General features: G+C 44.9%; 2 protein-coding genes across 4 annotated transcripts in view; both read left to right on the top strand.

Moving 5' to 3' along the window:
* The window catches only part of TEC (tec protein tyrosine kinase), a gene marked incomplete at both ends in the record, with an annotated part of 92,036 nt that extends 88,288 nt beyond the window's left edge, over positions 1-3,748 (top strand). For all 3 annotated transcript variants that reach the window (XM_080678473.1, XM_080678474.1, XM_080678475.1), the window contains 3 exons: positions 2,118-2,236; positions 2,319-2,476; positions 3,665-3,748. In XM_080678473.1, coding sequence (XP_080534599.1) covers positions 2,118-2,236; positions 2,319-2,476; positions 3,665-3,748 — 361 coding nt within the window. The remainder of the gene's footprint in view (positions 1-2,117; positions 2,237-2,318; positions 2,477-3,664) is intronic.
* Positions 3,749-7,760: 4,012 nt separating this feature from the next.
* The window catches only part of TXK (TXK tyrosine kinase), a gene marked incomplete at both ends in the record, with an annotated part of 68,119 nt that continues 58,340 nt past the window's right edge, over positions 7,761-17,539 (top strand). Inside the window, one exon of the mRNA XM_080666945.1 lies at positions 7,761-7,848. Coding sequence (XP_080523071.1) covers positions 7,761-7,848 — 88 coding nt within the window. The remainder of the gene's footprint in view (positions 7,849-17,539) is intronic.

Raw genomic sequence — 17,539 nt, forward strand, 5'->3', positions numbered from 1 at the left:
GGTCAGCGGACTACATCTCCTGGGCCAAATCTGACCCACCCTCTCTTTCTGTATGACCTGTGAGTCACAACAATTTTCACATTTTTATTGTATTTATTTTATATATATATATATATATATATATATATATATATATATATATATATATATATATATATTTGTTAATTTCAGAGAGGAAGGGAGAGAGAGAGATAGAAACATCAGTGATGAGAGAGAATCATTGATTGGCTGCCTCCTGCACACCCCCTACTGGGGGGCGGAGATCGAGCCCGCAATCCAGGCATGTGCCCTTGGCTGGAATTGAACCTGGGACCCTTTAGTCCACAGGCTAACGCTCTATCCACTAAGCCAGACCGGCTAGGGCTGCACATTTTTAAATGGTTGGGAAAGAATTAAAGGAATACAACACGTGAAAGTTATCTGGCATTTGGGTGTCAGTGTCCATAAATACAGCGTGACTGGGTCACAGCCTTGCTTGTGCTTTTGTGTTGACTGTGGCTGCTTTCACAGCACAAAGGCAGAGTGGAGTGGTTGTGACAGAAACCGGCCTGCAAAATCGGAAATATTCATTATCTGGCCCTTTGCGGAAAAAGTTTGCTGGCCCCTGTGATAGAGAAAGCTTGGCGTTGGGGGTGGGGCAGGTGCTGAGTGATGAAGTAAGGGAGGGGTGATGGTACTCCGGAAGGCCTCTTTGAGACCCGGATATTTAAATGAAACCAAAAAGGCAGAGAATAGCCAGTTGGGTGAAAACCTGAGGATAAAATATTCCAGGTGGAAGAAACAGCAAGTATAAAAGTTTGAAAGCTGGTGGAGGTGGAGGAGAGAGTAGGTGGGATGATGATGGAAAAAAGAGAAAAGAACAGACATATTTTTTAAAAGTTTGAAATCTGGGACAAGCTTGGCCTGCTCAAGGAATTGAAAGAGCCAGGGTGGCTTGCCCATGGCCAGCGCAAAGAGCAATAATAAAGGGATGCAGGACCAGGCCATACAGGTCAAGGTTAGTGCCTAAGGAAACTCAGGACCAGGGAGGTTAGAAAGCTGTGTTACTGTCAGCAATGGGGTCGGGACTGCTGGCAGGCAGGGCGTTAGTTACCCACTGCTCTTGGTTTGCTTTCTACAAAGATGTTCTGTATCTGACAGGCAGTCCTTCAGTTTGACATGTTCCATTTTCATATGGTTGGCTTTCAGAAAATCTGTGCTTTTGTGTCAGCCCCTCTAAAACACTCATTATATACTAAATTCAGACTCCCCTGATTGGCAGACACGTTGATCCAGCCCCTGGTGGCATCATCACCATCTCTGTCTATACAGCAAAGGAGGCCTGTGCGATTGTTTGAATATTTTCTCCAGGAACAAGGAGCTTTTAGAAATTAACTTTCTATGTTTATGTAATACACAAACACATTCCTCTTGTAAATGCATACTGAACACATTACAGAAAGGGCTGAAGTTCCCATGTGTACCATGCCAATCAAGGATTCTCCCAAGACATAGTCAGTGTTATCAGTTTGTATCTGTTCTTCCAGAAAGATATAAGTATGCTCCCATAGAAAAATTATATAATAGTTTGTTGTTGTTGTTGTGTGTGTGTATGTAGGAGCAATGTCATGGTTTATAAATATATACTCCACCATTTACATATGTCATTTTGCAATTTGCTTTTTTAATTTGCTGTAGTTTTAAATTGTGCTCTGTGGAATTGTGGTGGCTAAAAGCACGTGTGTCTCCAAATGCTTTTCACCACTTCCTTTAGCACAGCTTTTTTTAGATGTTTTACAAGTGGGGCCTTTGGGTAAAACTTTGTAACAAAATTGCTCACAAAAAAAGTTTGCAAACTATTTTATTGTATTCTGCCTCTATTGCTTATAAAAAAGAAAAGACTAAAGTGAAAGTACAGATACTAATGTCACAATCCACCCATTTCAAATAAATAAAGCTGAGATGGAAATCACCAGGCATGGCCACCAAAGCAAACATTTAGCTTCAACCGGATGCTTGTTGGACTTCAGTCAACTGTGTTTTTTATTCTAAGGGGGGTGGGGGGAAGCAAGAACATGGTACAAAATGCAGATCAGAACTCAGAGGTGTAAACTGATGATGTGTCTTTCTTACTCTAGGTATGTCCTGGATGATCAATACACAAGTTCTTCTGGTGCTAAATTTCCTGTGAAGTGGTGTCCACCTGAGGTGTTTAATTACAGCCGCTTTAGCAGCAAATCAGATGTCTGGTCATTCGGTAAGACCCACGGTCCGTTTTCCCTCAACTCTGCTCTGAAGGGGAAGTGATGCATCACTTGGTAATCCTTGCTCCCTTCCAGGTGTTCTAATGTGGGAAGTATTCACTGAAGGCAGAATGCCCTTCGAGAAGAACACCAACTATGAAGTGGTAACCATGGTTACTCGCGGCCACCGCCTCTACCGGCCTAAGTTGGCGTCCAAATATGTCTATGAAGTGATGCTGAGATGTTGGCAGGAGGTATAGAATTTTTTTTGCTGCTTTTTATTTTTGAATCTTTAAAACATTGATGGATCTGGGCTTGGTATATTAATAATGTATAGTCTTTATAGCCCAGTGAGTTGTGGGTTGGTGCATGTTTTACATGGTTTGAAACTGTAGGTAGGAAGCCAAGTCTCTGGACTCAGTTCTGAATAATGAGAAAAAGAATTGGGAGAAGTGGAAAATGCTAATAATTAAGGTAATGAATTCAGGCTGCCCCACTACCAAGTGGGGACCCTGCCACAGTGGTCTGAGTTAGGGACCCAGGAAACAGCCTGTGGAAGGGGCTCTTCTTTCAGTGGGAGTCTCTTATAGTTGAAGTATCACTCTTTCACCAGTGAGGGTTTCTTTCTCCAGCCCTCAACTTTCTCGGGTCTTTTTACTCACATTCTTTGGAAGTTTACCTTCCTCCTGCACTGAAATGTCATCTTATGGATGAGATTAAAGACCAAAATGACTTTTGAAAGATAATAATAATAATTAAAGATAATAACATCAGCTCACATGTATCGTATGCTAGGCCCTGTACTAAATGCTTCAGATTTAGTTTTCAAAAATAAACTTTGGAGGTGCTGTGATGACTCTGGATGAGAACACCCAGACTCATGAAGTTGGTGAGGCCACCTAGCTACAGAGACCCTGAGTCCCATCTGACTCCAAAGCCTCGGCTCCCAGTCATTTGCTATAAGCCTCCTAAGAGCATTGACTAGGATGGGCAGAGGCATCTGGCCAGGGAGTGGTCAGGGGGAGAGAGGACAGCATGAGCAAAGGCAAGGAGGTGGTAATGAACCTGGTGTGTGGACTCGAGGGTGGAGATTGGTTTGACTGAGCAGAGAGGCCATGTGAGCGTTTTTCTGGGAAATGAAATTGGGTACAAGGAGGTGGAGGGTGGGCAGGTTATAGAGAGCACTGCTAATTAGCAGGACTTTATTTTGCAGGCAATGAGGAGCTCAGTTGGGTTCTTGAGTGGGGGCCCAAAAGCAGATGGTAGAACGCAGTCCAGCGGCAGGACATGCAGGCTAGATCAGACCCTTTTGGAGATGCCTGCGTGTTCCAGTCCCAAAGCAATGAGTACCTTGCTCTAGTGCGCTATGTTATATGAGTTTGAGAAATCATTTTTGGAATAGATTCTGGAACCCACCGCTTCTTTTTGATTTTTAATTGTAGAAACCAGAGGGAAGGCCTTCCTTTGAAGATTTGCTGCGCACAATAGATGAACTAGTTGAGTGTGAAGAAACTTTTGGAAGATAAGTGGTGTTGTGACCAGTGGCTTCCAGATTCCAAAGCGCAAGGAAGAAATGGCACTTTGTAGCTAACTTTTAATTTATTTAGCACATGGATGTGTAGATTGTTTTACTGATAAACTGAAAACACCTAACGCATCTCCTTTTAGACCGTCCTTAGCCCCATGACTGAATCTTCCAGGTTATGGAAATGCTGCCTTAGAGATGGTGATTAAAAGTACTCTTAGACATTCCACAGGGCTTCCGTGCCCACAGAGGTACCATGCCCAAGCCCCAGAGTTCACCCACTTGAGGGGTGTACCTGGGCCATGTTGGCTGGTGCCAGTGGAAGACCAGGGAGTTTGGGAAGGGCACGGGTGTTGGAGCCAGGCTCCAGCAACCCATCCCTTCCTGTTCACTTCCACAGAAATCTGGGCCTGGGGCACTGTCTAATGTGGGTTCTGGAGGAACCAGGAAGCACATTGGATATGTACCCATCTTTTGTTTTGAAAACATCTGTTTTTAAGACTGCCATTAGTATTACATTACAAAACATTTGTACTCTGTACATATTGTAAATATATATAATATATAAAGTTATATATTTATAAGGAACATGCGTTGTCTTTTTTATTATTATTATTTTTAATCCTTACCCAATGATATGTTTTTACTGATTTTTTGAGAGAGAGGAAGGGAAAGAGAGAGAGAGAAACATCGATGTGAGAGAGAAACACTGACTGGTTGCCTCCTATATGCACCCCAACCGGGAATTGAACCCACAACCTAGGTATGCCCTGACCAGGAATTGAACCTGCAACATTTTGGTGCACAGGACAATACTCCAACCAGCTGAGCCACCCTGCCAGGGCATGAGTTGTTTTTTAATTGAAACTTTGAATTCTATAATATACTAGAGGCCCAATGCATGAAATTCATGCAAGAGTAGGCTTTCCTGCCAAGAAACATATGAAAACATGCTCAAAGTCACTAATTATCCGAGAGATGCAAAACGACAAATCAAAGTCACTAATTATCCGAGAGATGCAAATCAAAACAACAATCTTACACCTGTCAGAATGGCTATCATCAACAAATCAACAAACGACAAGTGCTGGCGAGGATGCAGAGAAAAAGGAATCCTCGTGCACTGCTGGTGGGAATGCAGACTGGTGCAGCCACTGTGGAGAACGGTATGGAGTTTCCTCAAAAAACTGAAAATAGAACTCCCATTTGACCCAGTGATCCTACTTCTAGGAATATATCCCAAAAAGCTAGAAACACCAATCAGAAAGGATATATGTACCCCTATGTTCATAGCAGCACAATTTACCATAGCTAAGATTTGGAAACAGCCTAAATGCCCATCAGCAGATGAGTGGATTAAAAATACTGTGGTACATCCACACAATGGAATACTACGCTGCGGTAAAAAAGAAGGAGCTCCTACCATTTGCAATAGCATGGATGGAACTGGAGAGCATTATGCTAAGTGAAATAAGTTAGTCAGAGAAAGATAAATATCACATGATCTCACTCATCTATGGGAAATAATGAACAACATAAATTGATGAACAAAAACAGATCCAGAGACAGAGAAGCATTGATCAGACTGTCAAACCTCAGAGGGAAGGCAGGGTAGGGTGGGGGGAAGGGGGAGAGATCAACCAAAGGACTTGTATGCATGCATATAAGCCTAACCAATGGACACAGACAACAGGGGGGTGAGGGGGAGTTGGGAAGGTAATAGGGGGATGAGGACACATATGTAATACCTTAATAAAGAAATAATAATTAAAAAAAGAGTAGGCCTTCTTCCCCTGGCTGCCGGCCCTGGCTTCCCTCCTGCACCCGGGACCCGGGCTTCCCTCGCAGTCCCCGCTTCGCCCGGAAGGTCATCCAGAAGGATGCCCAGAAGGACATCCTGTCTAATTAGCATATTACCCTTTAATTATTATAGATGAGCTAACCTTCTTAGGACTTGGGGTGGTGCCTTATAGCTGTCAATTCCATTTATCCTGGAGATGAACTATTTCTTACTGAAGAGAAAAAAGCTTGGACTCTTCTATCATGAATGCCCTCTCCTTACTTAGGTAGACACGTTTGGGCTAAGTCAGTGGTCGGCAAACTGCGGCTCGCGAGCCACATGAGCCACATGACTAATGAGTTTGCCGACCACTGGGCTAAGTGACCCTACCTTTGGTATTGGAGTTAGGTGGAAAATTGAACTAATGGCAATCAGTCCATTTCTACAGCTTAAGACTCTGTCCCAGCACATAGAAGCTGTGAGTGGAGGTGCTGGGCTCTGGAACAGAAGGATAGGTGACCTTCACAACAGAGGCTGCCCCGCCGTAAGCAAGACTGGGGGGCAAGCTCCAGTTCTGGCAGAGAGCCCAGGGAAAAAGCAGAGCATCATGGATTGAGCTGTCTGCGATGGTTTTCAGGAGGCCTTCCTTTACATGGGTTCCTGGACCAGAGAATCATCTATTACCCTAATCATCTAGGGTAATAGGGTAGACCCTGCGATTGAGTTTGTTTGAGTAGGTTTCTGACCCTTACGATCTCTGACTTAGACACCTGCTGAGGGAGAGCCATCATCTGTCCTCGTGAGCCCAGGGGAAAGGAAGACAGTCTCCGTCATCAACAGCAGAGGCGAGGGGCTGCCCCGCACGTGACTCTTCCTATGGTGTGGGTAGGAAGCCAAAGGAGACACAGGCCTTCAGGAGTTGCGCCCGCCCTGTGGACCGCCCAGGTGTCCCCGGTGTTGGGGAGCCTGTGGGAACACACCGCTGTTACCGGCTGCTCTGAGCAGCTCCTCCCCTGCGACCCCGGGGAACCATCGCTTTCCCTTTCGGTCAGTCCGTCCCCTGAAGGCTGTCTCCTATCCTTCCTGACCACCGCCCCCCCAATGGAAAAGTGCAAAAACAACTCTCCTGAGTGATGTCGCAGTCTGTTTGCCACCTGCCTCCTCATCTTCCTGTTTAACTGTACCCCTGTCACAAAAACACGCACACCTTTTAACCCAACTGTAGCTCATGCAAGGAGTTGACCATATTCGAGTCATACCCCACTCTCACTGTCACACTTCTCATTCCTCCCTCCCTCCCTCACCTTGACTCCTCCCCCTCCCCGTCCCATCCCAGCGTTCCCTTTTCACCTCGAGGAGCTGCGTTCAAGGCGCTGGATGGCGTGGAAGAAAGTGAGGAGAAACACAGCCCTTGCAATGACTGTTCTATAGGTCATGGATGTGGAAGACAAGGTGAGTCATACCTGGCAGCATGTTTTTCAGAAATCTTTCAATATTTCACTAAAACTTAAAGAAAAAAAGTTTTTACGTAGAAGCATCGCTAGGGCAAGAGGTGAAGTAAAAATAGAAGAATCCACCCAGAATGCACAGAGATCTCAATCTGTGAGGCAGGAAATAGGAAGGGCACGGTGAACGTGCTGCCTCTTCGTCAGAGTCGTTCCCTTTAGTTTCAGTTAATTTTTATATATATTTTCCCAAGGGATGAAGTGAGGCCCATGGGTGCATTGTTTATAGTTACGTTATTTTTATATTTTCTGGCCATGCTCTAGTCACCTTTCATGGGTATAATTTTATTGGTTGGCACCCCCCCCACCAAAAAAAAATGTTTTCCTCTAAAAGTCCCTGCAGTGTCTATACCGAGTGGGGGGACAGAACATTCTAGACTGTGTACTCCAAAACCTACAATGTAATCCTGTTTCTGCCACTAAGCATGTCCCTTCTCCTCTGCTTCTCTGTCCTGGGAGGGCAGTTTGATTTGATGACTTTTAAGGTCCCTTTTACCCAAATGTTGTGATTTCTTGAAAATGTTGTTTGCTGGCGTCGCCCACACAGTTGGGAATGAGAAGCGAGCGGCTGGCGCCGCCCTCAGAGATCTGGATGCAGATTGTTGCACTTTCTCATATAGGCCATCGGCCGCCATTCACACGCGTCTGAGGTTTCAGAACAGGAAAATAGGTGGGGTTAACCTTGCCCACGAGAAGCATCTTGGCTGAGCTATGATTTCAGTTGAAAGATGTGTTTTTGTGACTGGAGCACCGCCGACGAGCTGAAGGCTGGTTTGTGTGCTGCGGGCAGAGGTGCAGCCATGATTCTTTCCACCTGTGAGTAAGATGGCTTTGTCACTTGGCTTCAGGCTTGTTTTGTTCCGGGCATGTTACTGGTTCTTGAACACCAGAAGGCATTTTCTCTAGGGCGTAGGGCTGGTGACATTTTGAGGATCATTTCCCCAGATGTGACAGGGTTTTGTTTGTTATTTAAATGATCATTGTGGTGATATCATTTTAGGAAATGCTCAACATTGAGAGAATGCAAAAGAAAGCAAAACAAACAACTGTGTCCTTAAATCCTCATGAGAGAAATTCCGTTGGAAAGGTGTCTGTTTTTTAGAATGATGTCTAGTGTCAACAACTTGGCTGAAGGCGAGGAGACCAAGTTCTAGTTCTGGGTCTGCTGCAGCCCAGGTGAGTTACCTGTGGCAACTTCTTTACACCAGGTTCTGTTTTCTCCTTTCTACTGATTTTCGAGAGAGAAGGAGAAAGGGAGAACGGGAGGGAGGGAAGGAGGGAAGGAAGAGGAGAAAGAGAGAGAGCTATTTGTTGTTCCACGTGTTTGTGCATTCATTGGTTGATTCTTGTATGTGCCCTGATTAGGGATCGAACCCACAACCATGGCGTATTGAGATGACATTCTAACCAACTGAGCTACCTGGCCAAGGCCTGTATCAGGTTCTCATCTATAAAACGGTGACTCTCTTTTTTGCCCAACTTCCAACAAGACATCATAAAGGAACAATAGATAAAAATGACACATCCTTCCTGAACTTAAATTTGAAGTTGCTTTGGAAGACTATTCAGTCCCATGTACAATTTTTGGAAATGCTTATTAATTTAGCTCAGAGGGCCTTATCATGCAAATAATTAAAACTACGGAAGAAAAATAGCCTTTGATCTTATTTCTGAATGACGAAGGAACCAAGCTTTTAACAAAGCTCAGTCACATCAGATTAAAGCAAAGGCCAGCTAACAAAATTTTTACATTTCTGATTTTTAAGTGGCAATAGGAGAAGAGTGATTGCCATTTTAAAATGTTATCTGTTAAAGCTAAATCACCTCATAGGACCCAACACTAGTTGGAAGAATTTGTAAAAAACTAAACCCAGTTATTTCAGTTATACTGACCTGAATGTAAGTTTTGGTTTTAATCCTCTGGTAGATAAAAAATGGGGCTGCCTGTTCTCAGGAATGTAGGCCAAGCAGAAAGCGCTCAGAGGCAGCAACCTCTCCCACCTCCCCCAGTGGCAGGACCGAGATGAACAGTGACTTAATAAAAACCTTTTTATTAAAAGCTATGTGAGCATCTGCTCTTCATTTCTCCTGAGGTCAGAACTGGAGAGAAGGCTGTAAATTACAATAGGAAAGGTTCGGTTATAGATAAAATAAATAATGGTTGGGACAAGAACTAGAGATTGCCCAAGCCAAGGGGTGAAATAAGAGACTGCCTGTCGGCAGGGATATTTTGAGATCTGTCTGGCCTGGAAGGACATGGATTTGATGAACGCTCCCTGTCCCTTCCAACTTCTGATAATTTGAGTTGATGGTAAGAATTACCTGTTCTTTCTGCTATAAATTACAACTTGACATGGCTCCTTTTTCCTTTTTTTTTTTTTCTGGGTAAAACCAAATATTTACTGTTGATAAGAGAACAAGCTTCCAAGAGTATTACTGCAAATCAAAAACATGCTCTTGTGTGTCTGCCGGGCCGGAGTCATTTGCCAAATATTTTTGCTGTTTTAAGAGCTATGTACGGTAGAAATCTGGCCTCAGGCTGCTGCAGGGCAGGTCATGCGAGGAGACAATGGTGGAAGGGGAGACACTGACGAGACTGAGTAGGAGAGAGCCCGAGAGAGCTATGAACCAGGAGGTCAGGGTTCGATTTCCAGTCGGGGCACATGCCCGGGTTGCAGGCCTGATCACCATTGTGAGGCGTGCAGGAGGCAGCCCAGCAATGATTCTCTCTCTTCATTTATGTTTCTGTCTCTCTCCCTCCCTGAAATCAATGAAAAAATATATTTAAAAATGCACGTTTCTGGACTCATCTCCGTAATTTGACCTGAGAGGTAAAGTCGGGACCCCTTCCTCGGAGTGTCTTTCTAGAGCCTCTTTTTTCCACGACCTCTCTTATTCCTTCCTGTATTTCATCCCCACACCAGCCCTGCTACGTTGATATCTTCTATTATTACTTCCATTATTAATATGCAGACAGAGGGTGGCTGCCCAGGCAGTCCCTACGATAGCCCCCTGCTGTCTTCACACCCTGTGCAGTCCCTCTTCCTGAGGGTGCACTGGGCCCAGTAGCTCCTCATGAACAGAATATGGAAAAATGGTGGAGGGTAGCCTCTGAGATGAGGCGGCAGCCTGTGGAGAACCCCATCGTGGGCAGCCAGGGCTCACGGCCCGCTGACTGCCATGGGAGCGAACATGGAAGTGAGTCTCAGCTCGGTCCTGCTAAGCCGGATTCCTGACCCGCAGACATTGTGAGACAGGAAGTGTTTTATGCCTCTAGGTTTGCAGATATTTGTCTCCAACAATGGATAACTAATTCAGTGGCAAAAGGAGACAGAACCATGGACCCAAAACAAACTTGGCCACTTTACCACCCCTCTGACTCCGCTGGAGTCAAATTCTCAGGATCGGAGAATTTCTCAGTGTTAGTGTGGGCATGAATATATGTGTCTTTCCTTTGTTTGTAGACCATCTCACTGTTACCCTGCACTGCCTATCATGGTAACTGTCATCGTGTGTCACTGTCTGCGAGGCTTCCGTGCCCTCTGGGACGCTGGCCTGCAGATTCCCCGGTCCTTCCTCAGTGAGGCCCACTGGCCAGCATCGTCTGCCCGCTTCCTGCCCGCTGAGGGTCAGGGAGCACAGCCTGGGCACAGTGCCAGCCACGCCCGCAGGCCTGGCTGGCCAGATGTCTAGGGTGTGATTTCTGTGAGCGTTTCATAAACTTGCAGTTCACAGACAACAGTCTTCTAGGAAATCACTACTCTGAGACCTGGGGGCGGGGAGGACTTGTGTGCGAGATGGCTACTTCCAGCTCACATCCTCTGGTTACCGGGAAGAAATCAAAATTCCTGCATAGAGCACACAAGGGCTTTAGGGCGCTGGGGTGTTTGGTGCTGGCGGTGGCCCTGGCAGAGGCTGTGAACAGATGAGTAGTCTCTGGGACCCTCTGCTCTTCCTTCCTGCACTCTCTACTCCCAGGAACCCCATCTCCCCTGGGCCCAGTGCCCCCTCTAGATTCCCAGCCTTCTAGAATCTCCTCACCCCTTCCTCACACTCAGCTACCCTTCAGGCCCCAGCCAGACCAAGCATCAGTCTTATCTTCCACCCAAATGTATCCGTTTACTGTCCCATGAGCGAGGTACCTGTTCTCTGTTTGTAAGCAGCGAATCCCTTAATGTAGTCACTCCTCTTACTTTAAGGTTTCAGACAAGAATAATGTTAAAATCCAAGTTTGGGCTCTAACAGAGGGTTGTTAACTTATTTTGTCCATAGGTTAAAAAAGATTAACATCTCTGATGAGCATCATTTCTTGGAAAAATGGACATTTTTCTACCAAAAAGAATCATAGGAGTGTTCCTTGAGCATTTCTGTTCAAGGGTGTGTTCTTTTAATGTCAAAAGGAGGCACACACAAAACAGGAATAATTTAACATCTCAAATATATGGAGTGTAGAATCAGAATAAAAAATAGCTTTCCAAATTGGAAAACATTTTAATAAAAATCTCAGAGTACTTGTCTCTCTCTCTCTTTCTCTCTCTCTCTCCCCCTCTCTCTTCCCCTCCCTACCCTTTCATTCTCTCTCTTATTCTTCCCTTCCCTTCTTCCTTCCATTTTCCCTTTAATTGGTGTGGGTTCTTTTTAAAAAATATATATTTTTATTGATTCCAGAGAGGAAGGAAGTGGGAGAGAGAGAGAGAGATAGAAACATCAATGATGAGAGAGAATCATTGATCGGTTGCCTTCTGCATGCCCCTTACTGGCGATCGAGCCTGCAACCCGGGCCTGTGCCCTTGACCAGAATCAAACCCGGGACCCTTCAGTCTGTAGGCCGACACTCTACCCACTGAGCCAAACCGGCTAGGGCTAGTATGGGTTCTTGGCTCCACATCTGGGAAGCCTCTTCTGATGCCTAATCAGAGGTAGAAATCACTTCCCAGATAAAAGGTAAGTCCATTAAAATGTGTGAGTCTTCAAACAGCCCTTAAGAAATAGGTCTGAGGTGGGAATGTATGACATCAATGAGGAAGTCTGGCCGTTCTGTGAATGCCTGGGGAACAAAGAAGGCATATCTTGTAGGGATCTCAGAGGCTCAGCTCAAATTACCTGGAGCCCTTTCTCCAGAGCCACAGGTGGTTCTCCTGCCCCCCAGCCCTTCGGCTGCAGAAGCTGTTGACGCTGGAATTCCCTGCCTTACAGCCACGACCTGGAGTGTGCGGGTGGTCGGCTAGCGTGGTCTTTGGTTCAGGGCAGCTCTTGAAACGGAGCCAGTTATTCATGTTTCCAAATAGAAATCACTAGCCAGGTGCCAGGTATGATGGCCACATTCAGTAGGAATGAATTTCACTTGAACCACTAATTCAAAACGAAACCCTGACATCGGAAATGTCAGGGGATGAACACGAGGTTATGCTGATACATAAACCTCAAAACATTAGAAACGGAAGGAACGCCACCAGCGTTGCTTCCCAGACAGCAGTGGCCCCACAGCTTTTCATCAGATGTTTATTTGTGGTGCTGAAAGGTGGCGAGGGAGCTGTTCTGGGAAGGGGTGCTTCTCACACTCGCTCCGCTCCAGTGCCCCCTGGTGGAAACGGGTTCCCAGACAGAGCCCTGGTGTAGCCACCCACTCGTCTGTAGGGGAAAGGAATGCAAATAGGACCTGCTCCGATGAAAGAAGGGGGGCAAGCCTTCCTGGAAAAGAACACAAGCACCTAATCAAATGAGAGGCTCCCCTGCCTAACCCAGGAGAGATGAGCCGGTTCCAAAAGGTCACAGAGACTCCACTGGACGCGATGCCCTTTTCCTGACTTGCTGGTACATGATACAGAATTAAAGATATTTGCTGGGGAATAAGAAGCAGATGAAAAGAACAGCGCAGATTGTCAGCCTGGGAGAGGAAGCCCTGGTCCTTTCCTGCGGTAATCCTCCAGGCTGAATATATCCTTCCAGTGTGCAAATAGTCATGGCCCACCTCCGGTGCATTTTAGTCTCCCGGGCAAAAGCCCTGGCTATGCACGCGTTTCTGCCTAAACTGGGCCTTTTCAAAAGGCACAGAAGTGCTTTCTGTCTGCAGGTATTCAGCAAAACAATTCAAGGAATAGTTTCTGTAATCACAGTATGCACGTGGAAGTGGCTCTCCATTTATTTCTTCGCCTGGAAAACCCTGTGATGCTGTAAACTGAACATGATTCTAATAATCATAGTTATCGGCTTGGGAACGAGTCAGTCCTTCAATCTGTAAAGATGCCTAGTGTCTTGGAAAGTCCTGCCAAACAAGGGAGAGCCGGGGAGCTGTTCGGCTGTCACTGTTTGCTTTTTTTCCGTAATCAGCAATTATTTATTGGGCAGCAACTGTGTGCTGGGCAGAAGGGAGGGAACCATCAACAAGGCAGAAGCGGGCCTTCCTGCTCACAGCTGCTGTTGATCTTCAGGGGAGAGAGAACAAATACTTTCTCATAATTAGAGCAGTGGCAGTGTAGGGTGGTACCTCTATTGGAGGGCAATTGTCTTTGCTATTGAATCAGGGAACATAAGTATTTGAAAATTCTAGGACCCAGAAAGCAAAGGTAACTCAGGGAATGTCATTGGGTTCTATAATCACCCCTCCTGCTGTGTAGTCATGTGTGGTGAGTTCAGTGTACAGCAGAAGGCTTTTTTCCTAGTTTCAGATAGCAATTCTGCCTGCTGACTGATACCAGCAGTTTTGCTTAGAAAGTTGTCTGTATTTCATTTTAAGGTATTAGGGTGGTTAACTCGATGGTTCAACTTGGCTGGGCCATGATGCCCAGATATTTGGTCAAACATTATTCTGGATGTTTCTGTGAAGGTGTTTTGGGGATGAGAGTAACATTTACATAGGTGGATTTGAGTAAAACATAACGTGGGTGGGCCTCATCCAATCAGTTGAAGGCCTTAGTGCAGTGGTCGGCAAACTGTGGCTCGGGAGCCACATGCGGCTCTTTGGCCCCTTGAGTGTGGCTCTTCCACAAAATACCAAGTGTGGGCACGCACGTACAGTGTGATTGAAACTTCGTGGCCCATGCGCAGAAGTCGGTTTTCGGCTCTCAAAATAAATTTCAATCGTTGTACTGTTGATATTTGGCTCTGTTGACTAATGAGTTTGCCAACCACTGACTTAGAACAAATTCTTCTCCTGAGCAAGTAGGAATTCTGCTAGCAGACTGCCCTAAGACCTGAACCGAAGCTCTTCTCCGAGTTTTCAGTCTACCAGCCCATCCCACTAAATTTTAAACAGACCAGCCTTCACAATCCTGTGAGCCAATTCCTTGAAATAAATCTCTCTTTCTGTTCACTCTAATACGGGTGTCATCTATAGATATAAAAGCCTAAGCGACTCTCACAACCGAAACAACCAAACAGATGCCTGAACAGGCTGCATGGGGTGACCAGGCCGGCAGAGGGGTTAGTGAGGGACGACCAAATGACTGAGCAGCAGGCTGCGTGGGGCGAACAGGCCAGCGGGGGTGGGGAGAGGCAGTTGGGGGCAACCAGGCCGGCAGGGGAGGCAGTTGGGAGTGACCAGGCCATCAGGGGGGGAAGTTAGGGGTGATCAGGCAGGCAGGCAGGTGAACAGTTAGGAGCCAGTGGTCCCAGATTGTGAGAGGGATGTCCGACTGCCGGTTTAGGCCCATAGGGATTGGGCCTAAACCGGCAGTCGGACATCCCCCGAGGGGTCCCAGATTGGAGAGGGTGCATGCTGGGCTGAGGGGACCCCTCCCCGCCCCCATGCACGATTTTGTGCACCAGGCCTCTAGTGTTTAGATAAAAATGCCCTTAAAAGAAACTACAGTACAACATGTTTACTATTATATCATTTATACCTTATCAATAATAAGTTTTGGAGTCTCTCTGAAGAGCTGTTTTAATAGTGGGAGAGGAAGCCCATTAGAGTCCTGAATGGAAGGGACAATTGCCTCTGAGTCAGGGGTAGCGTATGGGCTCAGAGCAGAGAAGCTGGGGGCTGAGGATCAGCTTTGGCTTATTTGGCCTTGTTCCTGTTTCATCTCAGAGGGAGAACCACATCAGTTTCTCTCTATTTACTTTAAATAAATCCTGTGAATACCCCGAAAGTTATAAGGAACTGGGTAAGGAAAAAGGGCTGAAAATTAAATGATCAACTGCTATGCTCTAGGCCAGTGGTCGGCAAACCACGGCTCGTGAGCCACATGCGGCTCTTTGGCCCCTTGAGTGTGGCTCTCCCACAAAATACCATGGCCTGGGCGAGTCTATTTTGAAGAAGTGGTGTTAGAAGAAGTTTAAGTTTAAAAAATTTGGCTCTCAAAAGAAATTTCAATCGTTGTACTGTTGATATTTGGCTCTGTTGACTAATGAGTTTGCCGACCACTATTCTAGGCACTTTGCCTCAGCTATCTTTTTTTTTTCCTATCCTCTACACATCTCCTACAATATATAGTGATTCTTTTTAAATTTTTTTTTCAGTATAAAGTGATTTTTTATCAGTATACAGTGATTCTTTTTAAAAATTTTTAAATGATAGTTGACATACAATACTATGTTAGTTTCAGGTGTACAATCCAGTGATTAGACATTTATTTACCTTTCAAAGTGATCACCCTGATAAATCTAGTACCCATCTGACAACAGATAGAGTTATTACAATATAATTGACTGTATTCCCTTTGCTGTACTTAACATCCCCATGACTATGCTATAACTATGTGTATTTCTAAATCTCTTCACCCTTTTCAACCATCTCTAACCCCCCTCCCATCTGGCATCCATCAAAATATTCTTGTATCTATGAGTCTGTTTCTGAATAGCTTGTTTGTTTATTTTGTTTTTTAGATTCTACATGTAAATGAAATCATCTGGCATTTGTCTTTCTCTGACTTGTTTCAGTTAGCATAATACCCTCTGTGTCCATCCATGTTGTTGCGGATGGCAAAATTTCATTTTTAAAAATGGCTGAATCATATTCAACTGTATATGTGCACCACTTCTTCTTTACCCATTCATATATTGATGGACATTTAAGTTGCTTCCATATCTTAGCAATTGTAAATAATGCTGCAATGGTCCTGGCTGGGTGGCTCAGCTGGTTGGAGCGTTGTCCCATGTACCAAAAGGTTGTGGGTTTGATTCCCAATCAGGGCACATACCTAGGTTGAAGGTTCAATCCTTGGTCAGGGCACACATAGGAGGGAACCGATGGATGTTTCTCTCTCACAACGATGTTTCTCTCTCTCTAACAATCAATAAAAACATGCCCTCAGTGAGGATTTAAAAAAATCTTTAAAAAAATAATGGTGCTGTGAACATATAGATATATTTGTCTTTCTGATTTAGTGTTTCAGGTTTCTTCAGATAAACACCCAGAAGCGGAGCTGTTGGGTCCTTCTTTGTCCCTTGTAATAGCCTTTGTTTTCAAGTCTGTTCTGTCTGGTATAGGTATTACTACCCCAGCCTTTTCTTTCTTTTTTTTTTTTTTAATATATATATATTTTATTGATATTTTACAGAGAGGAAGGGAGAGGGATAGAGAGTTAGAAACATCAATGAGAGAGAAACATCGATCAGCTGCCTCCTGCACACCTCCCACTGGGGATGTGCCCGCAACCAAGGCATGTGCCCCTGACCGGAATCGAACCCGGGACCCTTCAGTCCGCAGGCTGACGCTCTATCCACTGAGCCAAACCGGTTTCGGCTACCCTAGCCTTTTCTTTTCTTTTCCACTTTCATGAATTATCTTTTTACATCCTGTTACTTTCAGTCTGTGTGTGTCTTTTGATCTGAAGTGGGTCTCTTGTAGACAACATACGTAAGGGTCTTGTTTTTCTATCCGTTCAGTTACTATATACATATATACATATATTTTTCATATATCTTTTGATTGGAGCAATTAGTCTATTTGCTTTTAAAGTAACTTAAAAATACGTTTTTATTAAATTTTTCTTTTTTTTTTTAGAGAGGGAGAGACAAGTAGAAACATCAATTGGCTGCCTCCTGCATACCCACTACTGGGGATCGAGCCCACAAACCAGGCATGTGCCCTGACTGGGAATCGGACTGGCAACCTCTATGTGCATGGGACAATACTCAACCTTGTTGCTAGATATGTATTTGTTACCATTTTATTATTCATATGTTGACCTTTTTTGTTGTTGTTGCTTCTTCTTAAAGAAGACCCTATAACATTTCTTGTAATACTGGTTTTGATGAACTCTAGATTTTCTTGTCTGTGAAGCTCTTTAACTGCCCTTTGATTCTAAATGATAGCTTTGCTGGTAGAGTAGTCTTGGCTAGGTCATTGCTTTTCATGAATATTTCACGCCAATATCTTATGGCCTGCAAAGTTTCTGTAGAAAAACCACCCTGGACTTGTATGTCTATTTCATTCATCAGGATAGGGACAGTTTCTGTCATTATTTTTTCAAATAGGTTTTCAACTTTTTGCTCTCTCTCTCCTTCCACACACCATGATGCAAAGGTTGGTATCCCAGAGTCTCCTTACACTATCCTCATGTTT

The sequence above is a fragment of the Plecotus auritus genome, assembly GCF_963455305.1.
Source record: "Plecotus auritus genome assembly, chromosome: 1".
Taxonomy (NCBI): domain Eukaryota; kingdom Metazoa; phylum Chordata; class Mammalia; order Chiroptera; family Vespertilionidae; genus Plecotus; species Plecotus auritus.